This window comes from Pelophylax lessonae (assembly GCF_965119305.1).
Source record: "Pelophylax lessonae genome assembly, chromosome: 2".
Taxonomy (NCBI): Eukaryota; Metazoa; Chordata; class Amphibia; order Anura; family Ranidae; genus Pelophylax; species Pelophylax lessonae.
Window position 1 is genome coordinate 386,376,559 of NC_138769.1, and position 17,565 is coordinate 386,394,123.

Consider the following 17,565-nt stretch of genomic DNA (forward strand, 5'->3'; position numbering starts at 1 on the left):
GGGGGGGGCGTCTTCACTGGTTTCCGGACCCGTGGACTTCCCAGGTGCAAAACAAGTAGGTCCACGAAGTCATTTGGTCGAGCTACAAGATTGAGTTTCACTCTTGTCCCCTGGCAAGGTTTTTTCCTTCCAACTTGTGCCTGTCCCCAGACCGTTTATAGGGCCTGTTTAGGGAGGTACAAGACCTGTTCCTTCAACGGGTGATTGTCCCGGTTCCGACCTCAGAATGTTTTCAAAGTTTTTACTCAAACCTCTTCACAGTTCCCAGGAAGGAAGGCAAAGTGTGACCAATCCTTGACCTCACAGTGCTAAACTGCTTTGTGCGGGTTCAGAAGCTCAGAATGGAGTCCATTCAAACAGTGGTGGCATCCCTGCGTCAGGGGGATTTCCTTGCCTCTATCAATATCAAGGATGCCTACCTTCACATTCTAATATGTGCCAGTCACCACCGTTTTCTCTGCTTTGCTGTGAGAGACGAGCATTATCAGTTTGTAGCGTTACCCTATGGTCTCGCATCTGCTCCTTGGGTCTTCACAAAAGTGTTAGCCCCGGTGCTAGCATTGCTACGCCAACGGGGCATCGCGGTACTGGGCTACTTTGATGATCTCCTTCTGCGAGCGGAGTCTCCCTCTGCTCTGGTGGAGAACCCAGGGATCACAATACCAAATCTGCGGGAGTTCTGAATTTTCAGAAGTCTGCTCTGGTTCCGTCCACAAAGCTGGACTAATTAGGCCTGACTCTGGGCTCGGTCTTAGCCAGAGTGCTCCTTCCTCTGGACAAAATACAGAAATTGCAGGCTGCAATTCGCCTCCTGCTGTCTAACAAATGGTCATCCCTCCGGACTTGCATGCGGGTGCTGGGCCTGATGGTGTCTACCTTCGAGGTGATTTGGTTTGCATAGTTCCATACGAGGTTCCTGCGAAGGGAAATTCTGACTAAATGAGACAATACTCAGCAGTCTCTGGACAGTCAGAACTGGCTGAGTCAGGGCACAAAGGAGTCCCTGATATGGTGGGCTTCCTCACCACGGATGCCAGCCTGTCTGGCTGGGGAGGCGTCCTTGGCAAGCATTCTGCTCAGGGGATATGGATGCTGGAAGAGTCCAGACTCCCGATCAATGTCTTGGAACTTTGAGCGATCAGACTGTGTCTGGATCATTGGACGGATCGTCTTTAGGGTTGTCTGGTGCGCATTCAATCGGACAATGCCACAGCCTTGGCTTATGTCAGTCACCAAGGAGCACAAGAAGTGTCCTGGTGGCTCTGGAGGTAGCCAGCATTCTAAGGTGAGCACACATTCCTGGGGTGGACAATTGGCAGGCGGATTACCTCATTCGGCAGGCGTTGGGCCACAGCGAGTGGTCCCTTCATCCGGTGGTGTTTCATCAGCTGTGTCTCCAGTAGGGCACCCCCACTTGGAAGCTAGGAAATCTACCTCTAGGAAGATCTACAATCGTACGTTGAAGACGTAAATTGTGTGGTGTGAGTCTATTGGGTTTCTTCCTCGCTCCTTCTTGGTGGCTCGGATCTTGATCTTCCTTCAATGGGGGGTTGAACAGAAATTGGCCTTGAGTACCATCAAGGGCCAGGTGTCGGTTTTGGTGGTCTTCTTCAATGACCTTTGGCCTGGTGCGTACCTTTCTTCTTTCTTCAGGGTGTCCAACATTTGGTTCCTCCAGTGCGGGCTCCGTTGGCTCCTTGGGATCTTCATTTGGTGCTTTCAGCTCTACAGAAGCCTCCCTTTGAAAATATTCAGGAGATTCCCCTGATTGCACTGTCCAAGAAGGTGGCCTTTTTAGTGGCTATCACCTCTATGTGCAGGGTGTTGGAACTGGCAGCGTTATCCTGTCGTTCACCTTATCTGGTGATTCACAGGGATAAGTTGGATCTTTGCCCCTGTCCACTGTTCCTTCCAAAGGTTGTCTCTCCTTTTCATTTGAATGAAGACATTGTGTTGCCTTCTCTGTGTCCCACGCCTAAACATCCAAAGGAAATTGCCTTGCATGCCTTGCATGTGGTCAGGGAAATTAGGGTGTACTTGGCAGCTATGGAGTCTTTCAGGAAGGCAGACTCTCTCTTTGTTTTCACTGATGGACCTTGAAAAGGGTTGTCCGCTTCCTCTGCGACCATTTCCAGATGGATCATACGGTGGTTCAGGCCTATTCCATCAGGGGTCAGGTTCCTCCTTTCCCTGTCAAGGCGCACTCTACTAGGGCAGTTACTGCCTCCTGGGCTTTCCTTCATCAGGCGTCAGTGACGCAGGTTTTCCAAGCGGCCACTTGGTCATCGGTGGACACTTTTACAAAGTTTTATAAAGTGGATGTGTTGGCATCTGTGGTTTCTTCTTTTGGCCGTAAGGTTTTGCAGGCTGCTGTTTAAGAGGACCCGATCCTCTTTGAGGGTGTGTTGTTTTTTTTAGGTGGGCTGCAGTTGTTTGGTTGAGCTCCTTTTGCCTGGTTGACTAATGTTTAGCACTGGGGAATTTTTTTGTTGTTCCCATCCCTCATGTTTAACACTGCTTTAAGACTTCCCAATGATTATGAATATCAGGAGCTGTGTCCATCAATGACGAAAGAGAAAATGTGTTTTTTAACTTATCGTAAAATCAATTTCTTTTATGTTCATTGACGAACACAGCACCCACCCCTCTTTGGAGTTATAATTCTCCTGACACTGCTTGTAACAAAACTGAGTGGCTATAGTAGAGAAAGGGGGTATACCCCCTGGGACTGGCCATGGGTGTAGCCAGAATTCTTTTCTGCCTAGTGTCCTACTCCTGTAGGGAGCAGTATAACCCAATGTTTATGAATATCAGGAGCTGTGTCTGTCAATGAACATCAGAGAAATGGATTTTAGGTAATTCAAAAATCTCATTTTTTTTTTAAAACCTTGAATATAATATTGATTAAAGCTCTCAGTAAATAATGATTATCATTCTGAACAGCATTTAATATAATAGCGAATCATCAAGAAACTCAGAGTGCTGTTTACATGATTGTTTAAATTGACTTGTCTGCCTGAGTTATCTGTTATTTTAAGCTTAAATGGAATACCAAATTAGATTCAAAAATCCACTTGCATCTGCCACCACTTTCCTTGGTGCAACCCTCAATGTAGCAGCAGAGGTTGCCAACAGAAAGAACGTGTCCTAAAGTTTAAACCCAAGAACAAAAATGTATTTATTAAAGCCTACAGTTCCCTAGATGTGGTGGCTACATATTCTCTTTTCACAAGCTTTTTTTCCCCTTTATTTTTACCTGGTGATCCCTCCACATTTCTTGGCCTAGGGTGACAGTGCTCACTCAATCTACTATATTTACAGAGAACCAGTGTTGTCAGTCTAGGACAAAAAGAGTTTTTAAAGGGTAATTCCACTTTCGTGGGGAAAATAAATCAGCAAATAAAGAAAAAACAATATAGCATATACAATTGTGACAAAAATCATATTGTGATTGAATGTTTTTAAAGATTACCTTTCCTTTTCAATCTGCAGCTGTTGTAATTTTCTGAAAATGCAATATGGCTACCTGGAACTGTCCTGTGCACAGAATGTGTACTGACCACACCCCAGAAACATAATTTCTTGCTTGTGTGATTGACTCACCAATTTTCCCAGAAGTCTGCCCTAGATACAAGTCAGATTTCTGGTATCCCCTGCAACAAATATGTCATTTTTGGTGAGATACTCCCAATAGGAACACGTCTAAAGGGATGCAGGCCCAGCAGCTTTCCTTATTAGAGCCCTGCAGCTGCTACAGCTGATAGATAATTATGAAACCACTCCCATTTGACCCACTCAGCACAAAGGCAAAGAGAATAAAACAATGATTTCTTCAAAATAACAAAAGGTAGGAATCTGCAACAAAGTTTGTTAAAATCCCTGCAGTGTACATAGATCACCCAGAGGGGAATGTTTTTTCTCAACAAAAGGGGAGTTACGCTTTAAGACTTCAAAATACATCCCAATCTTTTTATCGCCATAACATTGACAGGGGGTAGGTGTTCTGTAGTCCACCGAGGTGAACTGCAGAGAGCATATGAGTTCACTAGATTTCTGGCAGAATCACAGATTTCTTTTGCACTTATTGAATTTAAACAGAAAATTCTTATTAAACAAGAATAATTGATTTGCAAAATCAACACATACAGTTTAATCCATTTCAGTCTTCTAGGTGATCACTATTTGCCAAAAAATTAATTACCGAATTCAAACTTTGAACACCATCCTAGCTTTTTGCACTGGATTGCTGAATTAGCTTGCAGTTATCCACTTTCAGAATGTTTTTACTATTTATCAAAGTTTTTCTTCACAGGTTGTGAAAAAATCGTGTTATCCGCGGTGGAATGAGGCTTTTGAATTTGAATTAGATGAATCTTTTACTGAGAAGTTAATGATAGAAGTCTGGGACTGGGATTTGGTCAGTAAAAATGATTTCCTAGGAAAGGTAATGTTCTTTTTTTTATCACCTAGTGTTTAATATGGTGATATAATCTGTGAGTTCCTTGGGTCGGTCCACCCAAAAGTAATGATTTATGTACAAGCTGTATGAGTATGGTGGTCTGCACCACTTAGTGGATTCTCAAAATTTCCATGATATGAAGTAACATGACATCTGGGATGTATAGCTATCATCTGTTACTGTTCAGCTTGGAGTTGTACTTGTCCTGTTAGATCAGGGTTGTTCCCTCTGCCCCCTTCTCTATCTTGCTTAAACATTATTCCAGGTATGGATATTTTATACATACAGTAGTAGTTTTGGTCCAGCCTGAATCATTGTAACTATTTACTGTATATGCCATATCTTGCCAATCATCCTGGAAGCTGGAAATCACTGACGTACTCACCACTACTCTAGAGATCTCCAATTGCTTCTTGGTCCTGTGCTGAGTGGCTGGCCTGCTGCATTCCAAACACAGAAGGTCTGCCGCTTTGCATCTTCGGAATGAATGCAAAGCGTTCTCTGATTGGATAAGTGGAGAACATGAGAACGCCCCCTGCCTTTATACTTTGTCCAATCTTACTGTGTCTATGTGCTTTTGGTATGTTCCTGCTTTACATGCATCCAAAACTGACCGATTGCTCTAACTGTGTCTATGTGCCTTTGGTATGCTGCTGCTTTCACCATCTGTAGCCCTGTCTTTATCATTATGATGTTTATGTCACTCTGTAAAGTCTTACCTAAATTATAGGCTGACCTTATCTCTACAACTCTGTCCTCTTGCAAGCCTGATTTAGATGTGAAAAATTTGCTTTGCTAGCCAGGCATCCTTTTATCAATTCCTAAAAAAATTAATTGACAAACAACCACCCATACCCTTCACCGTATAAAGATAGAGCGCCTTTATGGGGAAAGCACATTGCTGGGTGGGAACATTGTTGCAGTTCTTTCCGTAACTAATTCTTTGTAGAAGTGATTCTTTATTCAAGTGATATGCACTTCAGTCTCTGCAGTTCAGTCATTGTCTGAAGTGGAAATACATAGCAAACTAGTTTGAAAAACACCAAACAGGCTGCAGGTGACCTTGTTTCTCCTTCTGAAAGTTTTGTCCTCTCTTCTTAAACTCTCTTTCCTTCACCCCTCTTCTCCACCCCACATCTTATATATATATCACCCTTATTTCTGTCCTGTCCTTATTATTGCACTCACCAACTAATTTTCTGAACATCCACATTCTAATAAAACCTCCAGGATGCTGGGGCATATCGCTTCATATGGGTAAGTGTATAGATGCGCTAAACCCGGATAATAAAAGCAGCACCTGAATTCCTGAACCTTTGGAATAAAAAAATAAACTGATGTGTGGAGGTGCGCTAATAAAAAAGGTGATCAAATATATGGACTATATAGTAACACAAAAATTATTCATAGATTGCTGCAAAGCAAAATAAAAATGATATGCACATATGAGAAAATTGTTGCAAAGACAACGTATTTTCAATTAAACCAGAATGATGAAAGAAACTAGAAAACGTACAATTTCCGGGGAAATTGTGTGAAGTGTTCTTGCTGCCAGTCTCCAGCTGGAGTGGGTGGAGTAACTATGTGTGTGCGGGAGTGGCAACAGTTTATGTGGTGTGTGGTGTGGGTGTGGTGTGTGTGTGGGGTGTGTGTGGGTGAGGTGTGTGTGTGAGGGGTGTGTGTGGTGTGTGTATGTGTGGAGGGTGTGTGTGTGTGTGTGTGTGGGTGAGGTGTGTGTGTGTGTGGGTGAGGTGTGTGTGTGAAGGGGGTGTGTGTGTGTTTGTGGGGGGGGGTGTGGGGGTGTGTGTGGGGGGGGTGTATGAGTGTGGTGTGTGGGGGGGTGTGTGTGTGTGGTGTGTGTGTGTGGGGGGGGGGGTGGTGGGTGTGTGTGTGTTGTGTGTGTGGGGTGTGGTTGTGTGTGTGGGAGTGGCAGCAGTTAAGAAATTTTGGCAGTTGGAAACAAACGGTCTAGTTTTGAACATTCCGGAACATTCCACCATTCATTCTTGTGGGGCAACTTACCTAAGTTGGAGGTGCCCATCTTCATACGGCTCTAGTGTAAAAGCTCTAAATCTCACAGCTTAGAGACTTATACCGTAGGAATCACAAGACCCCGGCTGATATTTTGTTGTATAGTATGTCTATGAAACATTAAAATTGAAGGCACAGTCACAGGTTAGAAAACGGCCTTGAAATTTGAGATGGTTTGAGTTCAGTTTCAATGAATGTCAATGGACAGCATGAGTTGCAAACAAATGGTCATATTGTGAAAACTATCAGGACTATGGCTTAGCCATGGACATTTTTAGTGGCAGCAGGGATAGCTGAACGTTTTGATATAAGATTTGTGTGGGTGAAAATTAGGGAGTAATGGCAATATAGAAATCATGTCCTGATTTTTCAACTCCCACTCTAGCTTTTGTCAGCTCCCACTCTAGTTTTGAACATTCCGCCATTCCTTTCTATGGGACCAATTTCGCCACAAAAATGCCGATAATTCGTAAACCATTCGGCGAAACGTTCCACAAAGTGATAGCACGCCAATCGGGAACAATCTGCACATTTTGGTATATTACTGTTTATGTAGTGTAAAAACTGTGGTAGGAGTTAGGGTGGTAAATTTGGCTATAATAATAAGAATATATATGTGAGATAACAGTAAGTGATCTTGCCATGCAATTGCTGAGTGAGGTGAAAAAAGTCCAAAGTGAAAAGCTTCTTGGAATGAGAAATCTTCAGGTAAGTCCATTGGATTTCAGACTGCAATCAGGATAAAGGTGATTCACTTTTCTAACCCCTCGAGTGCTTCATGCAGATCCCCTGTGTGCACACAATAAGGTGGCTGCTTACCAGATACAGAGTATCAATAGGCTCAAAGAAACATAGCTTCAATAGCCAAACTGTGGGATGCTCATCGATACAGCAAGTATCGCTCCGAACTAAGGGCAAAAACGCCACTCCTGCACCACGCCGTGATCCCTTCATATAAATCACACTCTCATATAACCTCCCTCTGCTTCTTCTAACCTCTGGTGATGGGCCTCCATCATTTAACTATACCCAATGCTCCCATCACCCCACACCCTCTAGCAGCAGTGCAATTGACACAATTTCATTTCCATTCCTCTTCTTTCCAAAACCAGCCTCCTCTTCTCTTGCACCATCTGGAATGCCTGCTCTGTCTGTAGCAAACTCACCGTCTTCCATGACCTCTTTATTACCAACTTCTTTAACCTACTTGCCATAACTGATACCTGGCTTCACTAATACGACACTACTTCTCCTGCTTCCTTTCCCATGGTGGCCTTCTCTAGACTCACTTCCCCAGACCCAGTGGACAGAAGGGAGGTGAAGTGGGAATCCTCCTAGACCCACACAGCTCCTATCAGGTACTTACCCAAATCCCTTTTTGACACTCCACTCCTTTGAGGCGCATTGCATTTTTCTATTCTCTCCCATTTCTCTATGAACTGCTGTGATCTACCGGCCCCCTGGATAGGTATCAACCTTCTACGAAGACTTCTCTGCCTGGCTACCCTACTTTCTTTCTTCTGAAATTCCCAAAATCATTCTTGGGGACTTCAACATTCCTTGTAATGCCGATACTCCTGCTACTTCTAAACTTCTCAGTCTAACCTCCTCTTTTGACCTAAAGTTTCTACTCACTCTGATGGTAACACCCTTGACTTTGTATTTTCCTACCTATGCACCCCATGCAAGTTCTCCAACAATTATTTCCCCCTCTCTGATCCCTACATTATTAGTTCCACTCTATCCCTATCTTTCACCTTCTCTCCCTCCAGCCGCCTGTAGCCCCACCCCATAGGAGCCACTTGATAATTTTAGGTTCCATGTTCTGCCTCTTAACCCCAAGAACAGTCCCAGCCCTTCTGGCACACCTGGTTAAACAAATAATACTGCAGACACAATGTAAACGGACACCAGACTGTAGCAGCTCAAAATAGTATTTTACTAAGAGGTTTAGCAGCAAACAAGACAGTAATGAACAAAGGTAGTTAGCTACCTGTGGTAAACTCTGATATTTGGCAACTGAGCACAAAAGAGGTATGCAATACAAGTAAGTTACAGTTTAACAAACTCACAGGCCCCAAGATAGCCTATAAGATCAGGTATGAAAGGGAGAAAGAATGACTTCCTGTATGTCAAGCTACTCTCTTAAAATCCTGAGATCATGAGTCCAGAACATAAACGTACAGTGCAAAAAAAAAACAACAATATGCAAAGAATGCAACCTTAAACTATAAACTTTTTAAGTAAGAGTTTCCTCTTAATGAGCACCAATATTTTGCACTAAGTCCTTTGAGTTGTAGGAAAAAGAAATGAGGGGGTCTTTGCAGTGTAGGTATCCTACCTCTTCAGCTAGCTTAACAAGGCCCAATAAGATCTCTGTGCAGTAATGCCCAGTAACAAGAGATAACTTATGCAAAGTGTCTCCTGTGGAGACTCAAATGTAAGGAGATGAGATAAAGATGTCTGCATGCAGTGTCTCTTTTAGTGTGTGTGCACATGGTGGGCTTCTTCCTACTTACCAATCCTGTTGACACCAAGGTCCAAAGGAAAAGATGTCCTGGAACAGGATCTTAAAGGATGCCCAGCTAGTTATCTGATGACCCAAAGATCCAGCGATGCCTGTGTAGATGACCCTGGTGTCCTCACAGCCTATAGGATGTCTGTGACCGGTGACCTGCGTCCACCTGTGATCTCATCATACAGACTTGCTCCCCAAGCCATTATTTACAAAATAAAGCTTGTGGGGAAAATTAAATTTTTGTTTTCGGCTTTATAAATGTAATTTTTGCTGCAGCAGGTTCCATACATAGTACAGATGTGCCAGGCAGACTAAGGAGATCCCCCAGGCAGTATATTTAAAGGAATTTTTCATTTTTATTGTTATTTCCCATTTTTATGGTTTCACTTTAAGTGAAATCACTGCTCATTTAAAAATTATGTTTTTGCAAACTTTGTGTTTATTGAAACATGTCCCCTAGGGCAGTACTCAGACCCCCATACCCTTTATATGTCCAATTACTTGCATATAAGCCTTCAAAATGGTCACTTTTGATTTTTCCAGTTCGGGTTCCATAGACTTCAATGGGGTTTGTTATTCAGTTCTGAACATTTGCGATGTTTGAATGTTCTGCCACGAACCAGGGGTCGTTCGGCCCATGTCTATCCAAAACCAAGCTCATAATATTTCCTTCCCCCCATGCCCCATTCCCTGATTTCTCTGTCAAGATTGATGGCTCAACTATCACCTGAACCCACATGCCAGGGTGCTAGATGTAATCCTGGACCCTATCTTTTTGGACCCACACCCAATCAATGTCCAAAGCTTGCTGTCTCAACCTCCGCAACATCTCCAAATATGCCACTTCCTAACCAATGACACCACAACATTCCTTGTTCACTCTTAGGTCATCTCTCGCCTCCACTACTGCAACTCCCTCCTCATAGGTTTACCTTTACATAGGCTATCCCCTCTTCAGTCCATCATAAATGTTGCCAGTAAATATTTGGTTATTCAGACAGATGAATGTAAATAAAAGAATGCCGGCAATTGCCCAGCAATAGAAAAATGTTAAAAACAAAAATGGCGTAGGGTCCCTCCCAAAATCCATACCAGAGCCTTATTCGAGTATGCAGCCTGGCAGGTCAGGAAAGGGGGGGGGACGAGCAAGAGCACCTTGTCTCCATGTTCATGGGAAAAAGGGCCTCCTACCGACAACCCTGGGATGTGGCCTGGTATAGTTCAGGGGGGGCGCTCGCTCGTCCCCCCCCCTTTTCTGACCTGCCAGGCTGCATGCCAGGATAAGGACCTGATATGGACTGAGGGGGTCCCTTTGCCGTTTTTTTCTTACTTTTTTTAAATAGCTGGGTTCCGGCAATTGCAACCATAGACAATTTATATGTGGTTTAACTCATTTTTTTTTCTTTAGAAATGTCCTTTTTGCTGCAGCATGTGTTATACATACTACAGATGCGCCACTTTATAGACAGACAAAGGGGACCCCCCAGGCACTATATTTAAAGGAATTTTTCTATTTTTTTTATTGTTTTGCTTAAAGTGGGGTTCCAATTTTAAGTAAAACCAGTGCTTGCTGAGTCCGTGACCTCAGAAGGGGCGGTGCCACCAGGTGACGTAGACAGTTGGCTTCACCCATTCCCTATAAAAGAAGTGTCAACCGGAGGAGCCTGCAATAGGCATAACGCCTCTGTTTTGGCGAGAGAAATTTTTTTTTGTCTACATCGGGTGGACCCTGGTTTTTATTTTTAATAAAGGATTTGTCAAAAACTGTCTCTGTGTTTTTATTATTCTTTGACACATTTTTAGTGAATGGGTATGATTACGATGTAGCCGATACCCATTCACATAGGGGGTATCAGGTCCATTGTAAGCCCCTGCCTGCAGCCCCCGACAACCCCATTCTATCGGAAGAGGCCCTTGTCCACATTAACATGGGGACATAGTGCTTTGGGGTGGGGAGGCTACTCTGCCCCCAGCTTCATCACTAACCTAGTCTCAAAATACTAACCTAATTGTTCTCTTTGTTTCTTCCAAAACCTCTTAATCACTAGTTGCCTTGTCACCTCCTCCCATGCTCCCCTCTAGGACTCCTCCCAAGTCTTTGTCATCCTCTGGAACTCCCTGCCCCAATCTATCAGACTATCTCTTAGTCTGTCCTTTTTTAGACGATCCCTGATCGTTTTCTTCAGAGAGGTCTACCATGCCTCTACCTAACAACTGTACTTTTATTTTTTTCCATCAGCTCATCCCCCACAGTTGTTACCTTTTTTATCTCCTGACCCTCCCTCTTAAATTGTAAGCTATAATAAGCAGGGCCCTATGATTTCTCTTGTATTCAATTGTATTATAATTGTACTGTCTGCCCTTTCGTTGTAAAATGCTGTGTAAACTGTTGGCTCAATATAAATCCTGTATAATAATATTAATAATCAGAGAACACTTTGCATTCACCAGAAAATGCAAAGTATTTTCTGAATGGCACTTGTACTGAGCATCCAACCTCCTGTGTTTAGAATGCAGCAAGACAGCCGCTTGGCACAGGAGTGAGTGGAGATCACTGGAGTATCAGTATCAACTTCAGTGATTTCCAGCTTACAAGGAAGTCGGCGAGGTTTGGCATATGCCTAGTTACATTGGTCCAAGCTGGATCAATGTAACTATGTATACAAAAACCTGGAATTCTTCTTTAATATTTAAAAAATACAACATGGGAAATGGTACCTATTACTTTTTGCTGTGACAGATGTAGATGATGGTCATGTCCCAGGTATCTAAAGTGATTCATTATGTTGGGTAACGTGGGCTGACTGCTATTGTTCTTCCTCTCAGATAAGTCACTAGAGGTGTCTTGTCGCCTTTACCTGTCCTATATGTATAAACATGCATACTTGAGCAATCAGAGTGTGCATGTTTATGTGACAGTGTGTGGGAAAAAAAAAGACCTTCGTGCTGCTACACTGGTCAAAATATATGTGTTACATACAGTATCTGAAAGGTGTTAAAAGAAAATTACACATATGACTATAGCAGCTACTCTTTGCTTCTTGCTGTAATTTTCAAGCCTTGGTTAAAGGAGGGTTTGTGGGGCTTTATATAAAATGTATAGAAGTATATACGTCTCTGTTCCTGGATTAATGTACAATAAGGAGAGAATTTGGACTTTTAATGAGGCATGTACAGCATGGCTAAAAAATGAGGGAATGTAAATAATGGTTATATTAATTGTATTGAACAATAAATGGCATAGCATAATCGCATTGATACCTATATAGATCTGTGAACGTACAGATAACATGTGACCAATCACTTGCGTAAAAAACAAACATAGCAACATAGCATATAACATTATGTGGTAAAGGACGTATATCCTTCCTGTCAAAAGATCATTTAAAAAGCAGGATAGTATAGAAAAATCAAGATGGATGAAGTGCATTGAGCCGTCAATAGGATTAAAGTTCATCCAAAAATGCCCGATGTGTTTCGTGGTAACGACCACTCCTCAGGGGCGGATGCATCCAAGTATATATCGGTTGAGTCTGGAAACTGTGAGACTGAAAGCTGAGGGCTGCTCAAAATGTCCACTCCGGGAACTGTGGTAGCAGGGACCCACAGGAAATCCGGGCACACAAATGTAATCCTTAAAAGAAAGAGGAAGGTATATAGATAATAACAGTATGGGCTCCAATTCTTGTGTTACTACAGTAAGCCATAGTCCAGAACCAAGTATGTAGTGTGTATGATGAGTATTTCCACAAGGAATTAATTTTCAAGCCTGAACTAGAAAAATGACATCTTGAGTCCCAATGATTGATACAGGCAGTACAGACACTTCTTCAGTTATTATTCAGACATAATTATACAAGTTTCAGAAAGTGAAAACCTACATATCTAAGTGCATGCGGGCTGTGTGAATTTACTTGTATATGGAATGAGCAACATAAATGCTGAGAGCTGACAGTTAATACCTAGAAGTTTATTTCTAGGCCTGAATCTTTACTTCTACTGGTTGCTGATGTAAAGATGCTGTTTAAAGCTTTTTCAAGTGAACCAAAAAATTAGGTGGTTACAGGATGGTGCCTGTTGAAATTAAAAATGTTTGGAAATAGTTTTTTTGTCAGCCAGTGAGTTTTACAATGTCATATTCTTGCTTTTGTGCATAACCAGCAGGGAGTTAGTTGCTTCATATTGGTGTTCTAGCTCGAGAAAATTAGCTGCTATTTTTGGCTTGTATCTATATACAGCAATGTTTCTATTTTCTTTCTCCCTTTCTTTTTTCTTCTATGTTGGTGCATTGTACAGTATAGAACTAAATCAACTTTGCATCAATGAACAGCATTTATTGCTTTCATGCCCATACCTTTAGACTTGTAACAAACTAAGTTTAAAAAATAAACACATTAAAACTTAAAGATAAATACATATATCAAAGCTGTTTTGTCTGCCAAAGTCTGTCAGTCCTGAAATGTATACAGCTCTGCTCACAAACACATCTCTGTCTAGCAAGTGGAAGGGACCTGATCTTCCTCTGCTGCAGTTTCACTTTCATTTACAGGTGCCCTCCTCACCCCAACCCTGTGACTTGACTATAAAAGGATAAGTAGCACAATGACGAGCTCATCCATCTGTCACTATGCTCTTTCCTTCTATTAGCAGTCTCCCTCTTTGAGCTCTTCTGTACAGACTGTACTAGGTAGACTGCAAGAGGATGATACCAAATTTATGTACTTACACTGTTTGCATTAAAAATATATTCATGAATTTATTAATGATTGTAGAGAGGCGATAATGTGTATCTTTTATATTTGCCTAGATTTCAGGCAAAATGCTAATCTGTTTTTGTAATTGCACTTAAATTCAGCTGTGTAACTTAGTAATTGGTACAGTGACTCCTCTTTATTCAGTTGTCCAGGGTTTCAGTCAGACAAACAGAGCCATAACCAGCCAGCAGATCCCAGTAATTAGTCTTCACCTGATGCTGGCTGCTGGGAGGTTATTTAGTCTCTCCTCTACAATTCCATCTTGCTTCAGTGTCATGCCTGTAAGCCAGATACCTGCATGATGTGCTATCTTGTTTGATAACCCATAGTGTTCCGTGAACCCTTTCTTATGTAAAAAAAATTCCAAAACAAAGGTATATAGGTAGAGAAAAAAACAGATTAGCAGCAGCAGTTTAAAACATGACTAAAAAACAAATAAATGTGCCATGGTCTCATGCTTTTCGAAAATTCAAACTGTAGAAATCACTTAAGCAGAACTGGGTTTCAGATTGATGAGGTTAAAAATAACTAGTCCATTGGTAAATAGCAGAGAAGGAATTAGCACAGGTATTAAATTTAAACTCATGGAGGTCCAGTCTGTAAAATTTTCTTCCAGCAGGTGTCCAAATCTCATGCTTGTGCAGTCTTTCAGATCCTTGACATCACAGTACCCTCTCCCCTTACATAACAGTCAGCTTCTTACATCAGTGTGCTCACTACCCCCTTCACATAACAGTCTCCCCCTTACCTTTACATCAAAGCCTCCCTTTAAATTTTAGTCCCCTTTCACATCTCACTCCCCCTTTCACATCAGTGTCCTCCGCTCCCCTTTAAATCACAGCCCCTCCCCTTTACATTACAGCCCCTCTCTCTTTTCATCACAGCCACCCCTTACATCACAGTCTCCCCTTTACACAAGAGTTTATCCTCCCTTTACATTAAAGCCCCCCCCTTCCCCCCTTTACATTAGTATCCTTAGCTCCCTTCTCATCGCAACCCCTCTTCAAAGTTCTTCCTTACACAGCAAGGATCATCCTATGTCCTAACAACCGATCACCTGCTTTTTAACAAGATAGGCAGATTTGTACATTTCCTATGTCTTTTCCATTATACAGCAGACATGGCGTGAACATGTACCAGACCATTTCCCCTTGATCATTTTGTATAGTTATATACTCATCTTGTAAAGAGACTGAACAAGAAAAGTTGGGCAGACCTTCTGCACCTCCCACCCTCTGCCCTCTGAGAATGACAGCGGTACCGGCTGGGTGGTAACCCAGGAGAGGGATCTACAGGGTGGCCAGATGAAGAAGCCAAGAGAGAGAGACACCTGAGTGGCCTGGGTGCCGTGACCACAGCAGTTCTGACTGGACTGTCATTCAGTCCAGGTCCAGACAGCAGCCCACCATTTAGCGATGCCCAGTATAGGCTTACAGTAAAGATTGTTCCATCCATGACAACATCTTCATATCCTTTATCTTTCCATAAAACAAATATGTGCAGTTCGGTGGAGATTGCGTTTCATGTTCAGCTCCAAGTAGATACAGTTCTATTGGGCTTTCTCAGGTTTATCAAAATATAGTTTTACTTTGTAGGATTATTCTCCCAAAGATGAGGTATTTACCATGCCAATTTCTGGCAGATGAACTTTAACACAGAAACAGATAAGCAGCTGTAAGTTGTATGAAATAAGTAAAACATTCTATTCTCAACATGTACAGTATAAGCTAACAGAGGCAAACATTTGTAACTTGGACTTTATTTTTTTTAGATAGTGATCAATGTAAATGGACTGCAGAAAGATTTAAAGGAAGAAGGATGGTTCAGACTTAGCCCTGGGAAGTCTAAGGCCAATATGGATGAGTAAGTACCTATCCAGAAAAATAATATATATTTACATCCACAGTCTTTGCAGTACAATTATCCTCCTCTAGTTTTGTCTTGGTGAAGATCCATGTAAGGGACCCAAACATTGCTATATAGTTGTCCTAGGAAATATGGTATCTACAATTCTTAATGCTCCTTTATCAGAGTAATTAATCTTTGTGCCTGCTTGGTGATAATATACTGGTCAGGATTACGTCATAACAAAAATGCCCAATGGAGTCATTTCTACTAACACCTGAACATGACAGGGAGTTAGAGGATGTTTCTGCTTTCAGGTTCAAGTGTGCATTTAGATCAATGTTTTTCAGATTTTTTCAGTCAAGGCACCCTTTAGAACGGTGTACAATCCTGGGGTACACCAGTCTGAGGGCCCATTCACATCAGGTGTGTCCAAGCGTGCCTGCCTCTTAGCGTGTTCCTGCATGGGGCATTTTGTAATGGATGCAAATGGACGCACATTTTATAGATGCGTGGGGGTGTCGTTAAGAATTAAAGGCACCCATGAGCAACTGCATAAGGCAGTACAATTTTGTGTGGTACAGGAAAACATGCGATTTTGCACATGTTACTGCACTACACCTGGTGTGAACAAGCCCAAAAATGTCTGTGAGGCAAAGTTCAGTGATGTTAGATTGCAACCCCCCCCCCCCCAATTCCCCCTCCGGGCACTAATCCCCCCAATTCCTCACCTCCTAGCACCCCCCCCCCTCAATTCCTCCTCCTAGTTCCAGTTCCCAAATCCCCCCCTCCAATCCTCCCTTCTAGCACAACCCCCCCAAATCCCCCCCACATACCCCCTCCTACTGCCTATACAGGAGGAGTGTAGGGAGGAGATGGAGGGGGGGGGGGCAGTAACCAAACCCTGCACACTGAGATGTGAGAGCAACTCTGTGATAATTCCTATGCACATATATGTACCCGCAGCCCCCCTGCTGCTATCACTAGTAAACAAAACAGAGGTCATCAAGTGGTAGGATGCGGTCTGCACAGCTTTCTGTTTTGCCAGGAAGAGTACTGATAGCAGCAGAGGGGAGGAGCAAGCAGGAAAGGAAGTCCGGGCTGTGCTTTCTCTCCCCTCTGTGCACGGGCATTAAAATAGAGTTGTGCTCAGACTGGGTTGTTTCCATAGCACCCTTGAGGACTCTTTGCGGCACCCCAGTTGAAAAACACTGGCTTACATAACACTTGTTGACAATTAGGGTACTTTCGGATTGAATTTTGATATACAGTATGTCACTTTATAACATAGTTCAAATATAGCGCAGCACTTTTTATCTGTCTTTACTAATATACAATTTTATGTCAAATTGCAGTGCTTGCAGACATTACAACTTTAAGTCAATAGCGCAGTATTTTTAAGAACAACATACTTTCACATTGACCCACTGCAGTTTGGCCGCAGTGCAGGGTACCCATAGTTTTCGTAGGCGTTACCTATGGTTTCCAATAGGTTCCTTTTATGTCCTGCTTTTTTGGTGCATTTTCTGAAAGCTTACCAAAAGTCCTGCATGCTGCATCTTTGGTGAGCTTTCAGAAAATGCACCAAAAAAAAGCAGGACATAATAGAAGTCTATGGAAAACCACAGATAACATTCATGAAAACCCTGCGCTGAACCCACATTGCGGCCAAGGCCCATCCATACTACATATATAATTATGTTAAACAACTTAATGAAACCCACATATGAAAATATAATGTAATTACAATCAAATAATTACAATACTAAGTCCAAAGGTGGTAAAATCACCATGCCTGCAATTAGTAAGATTTAATTTTATTGTCCGATTGTGCTAAAATTAAATTACTACCATCACAAACGTTGTACCTCCAGGAGCTCATATGCAGCCCGCCTAATAGTTTCTCTCTTGTGTCTTTTTACCACCTCCCTCACACACTTGCATGTGCCTTCCCATAT

The 17,565-nt window shown here is 42.4% G+C and overlaps 1 protein-coding gene across 2 annotated transcripts in view; it reads left to right on the forward strand.

Moving 5' to 3' along the window:
• Nucleotides 1-17,565, forward strand: part of LOC309547738 (ras GTPase-activating protein 4-like) — a 227,785-nt gene that overhangs the window by 125,520 nt on the left and 84,700 nt on the right. For both annotated transcript variants that reach the window (XM_082247716.1, XM_082247715.1), the window contains exons 7-8: nucleotides 4,313-4,444; nucleotides 15,534-15,625. In XM_082247716.1, the coding sequence (XP_082103842.1) occupies nucleotides 4,313-4,444; nucleotides 15,534-15,625 (224 nt within the window). The remainder of the gene's footprint in view (nucleotides 1-4,312; nucleotides 4,445-15,533; nucleotides 15,626-17,565) is intronic.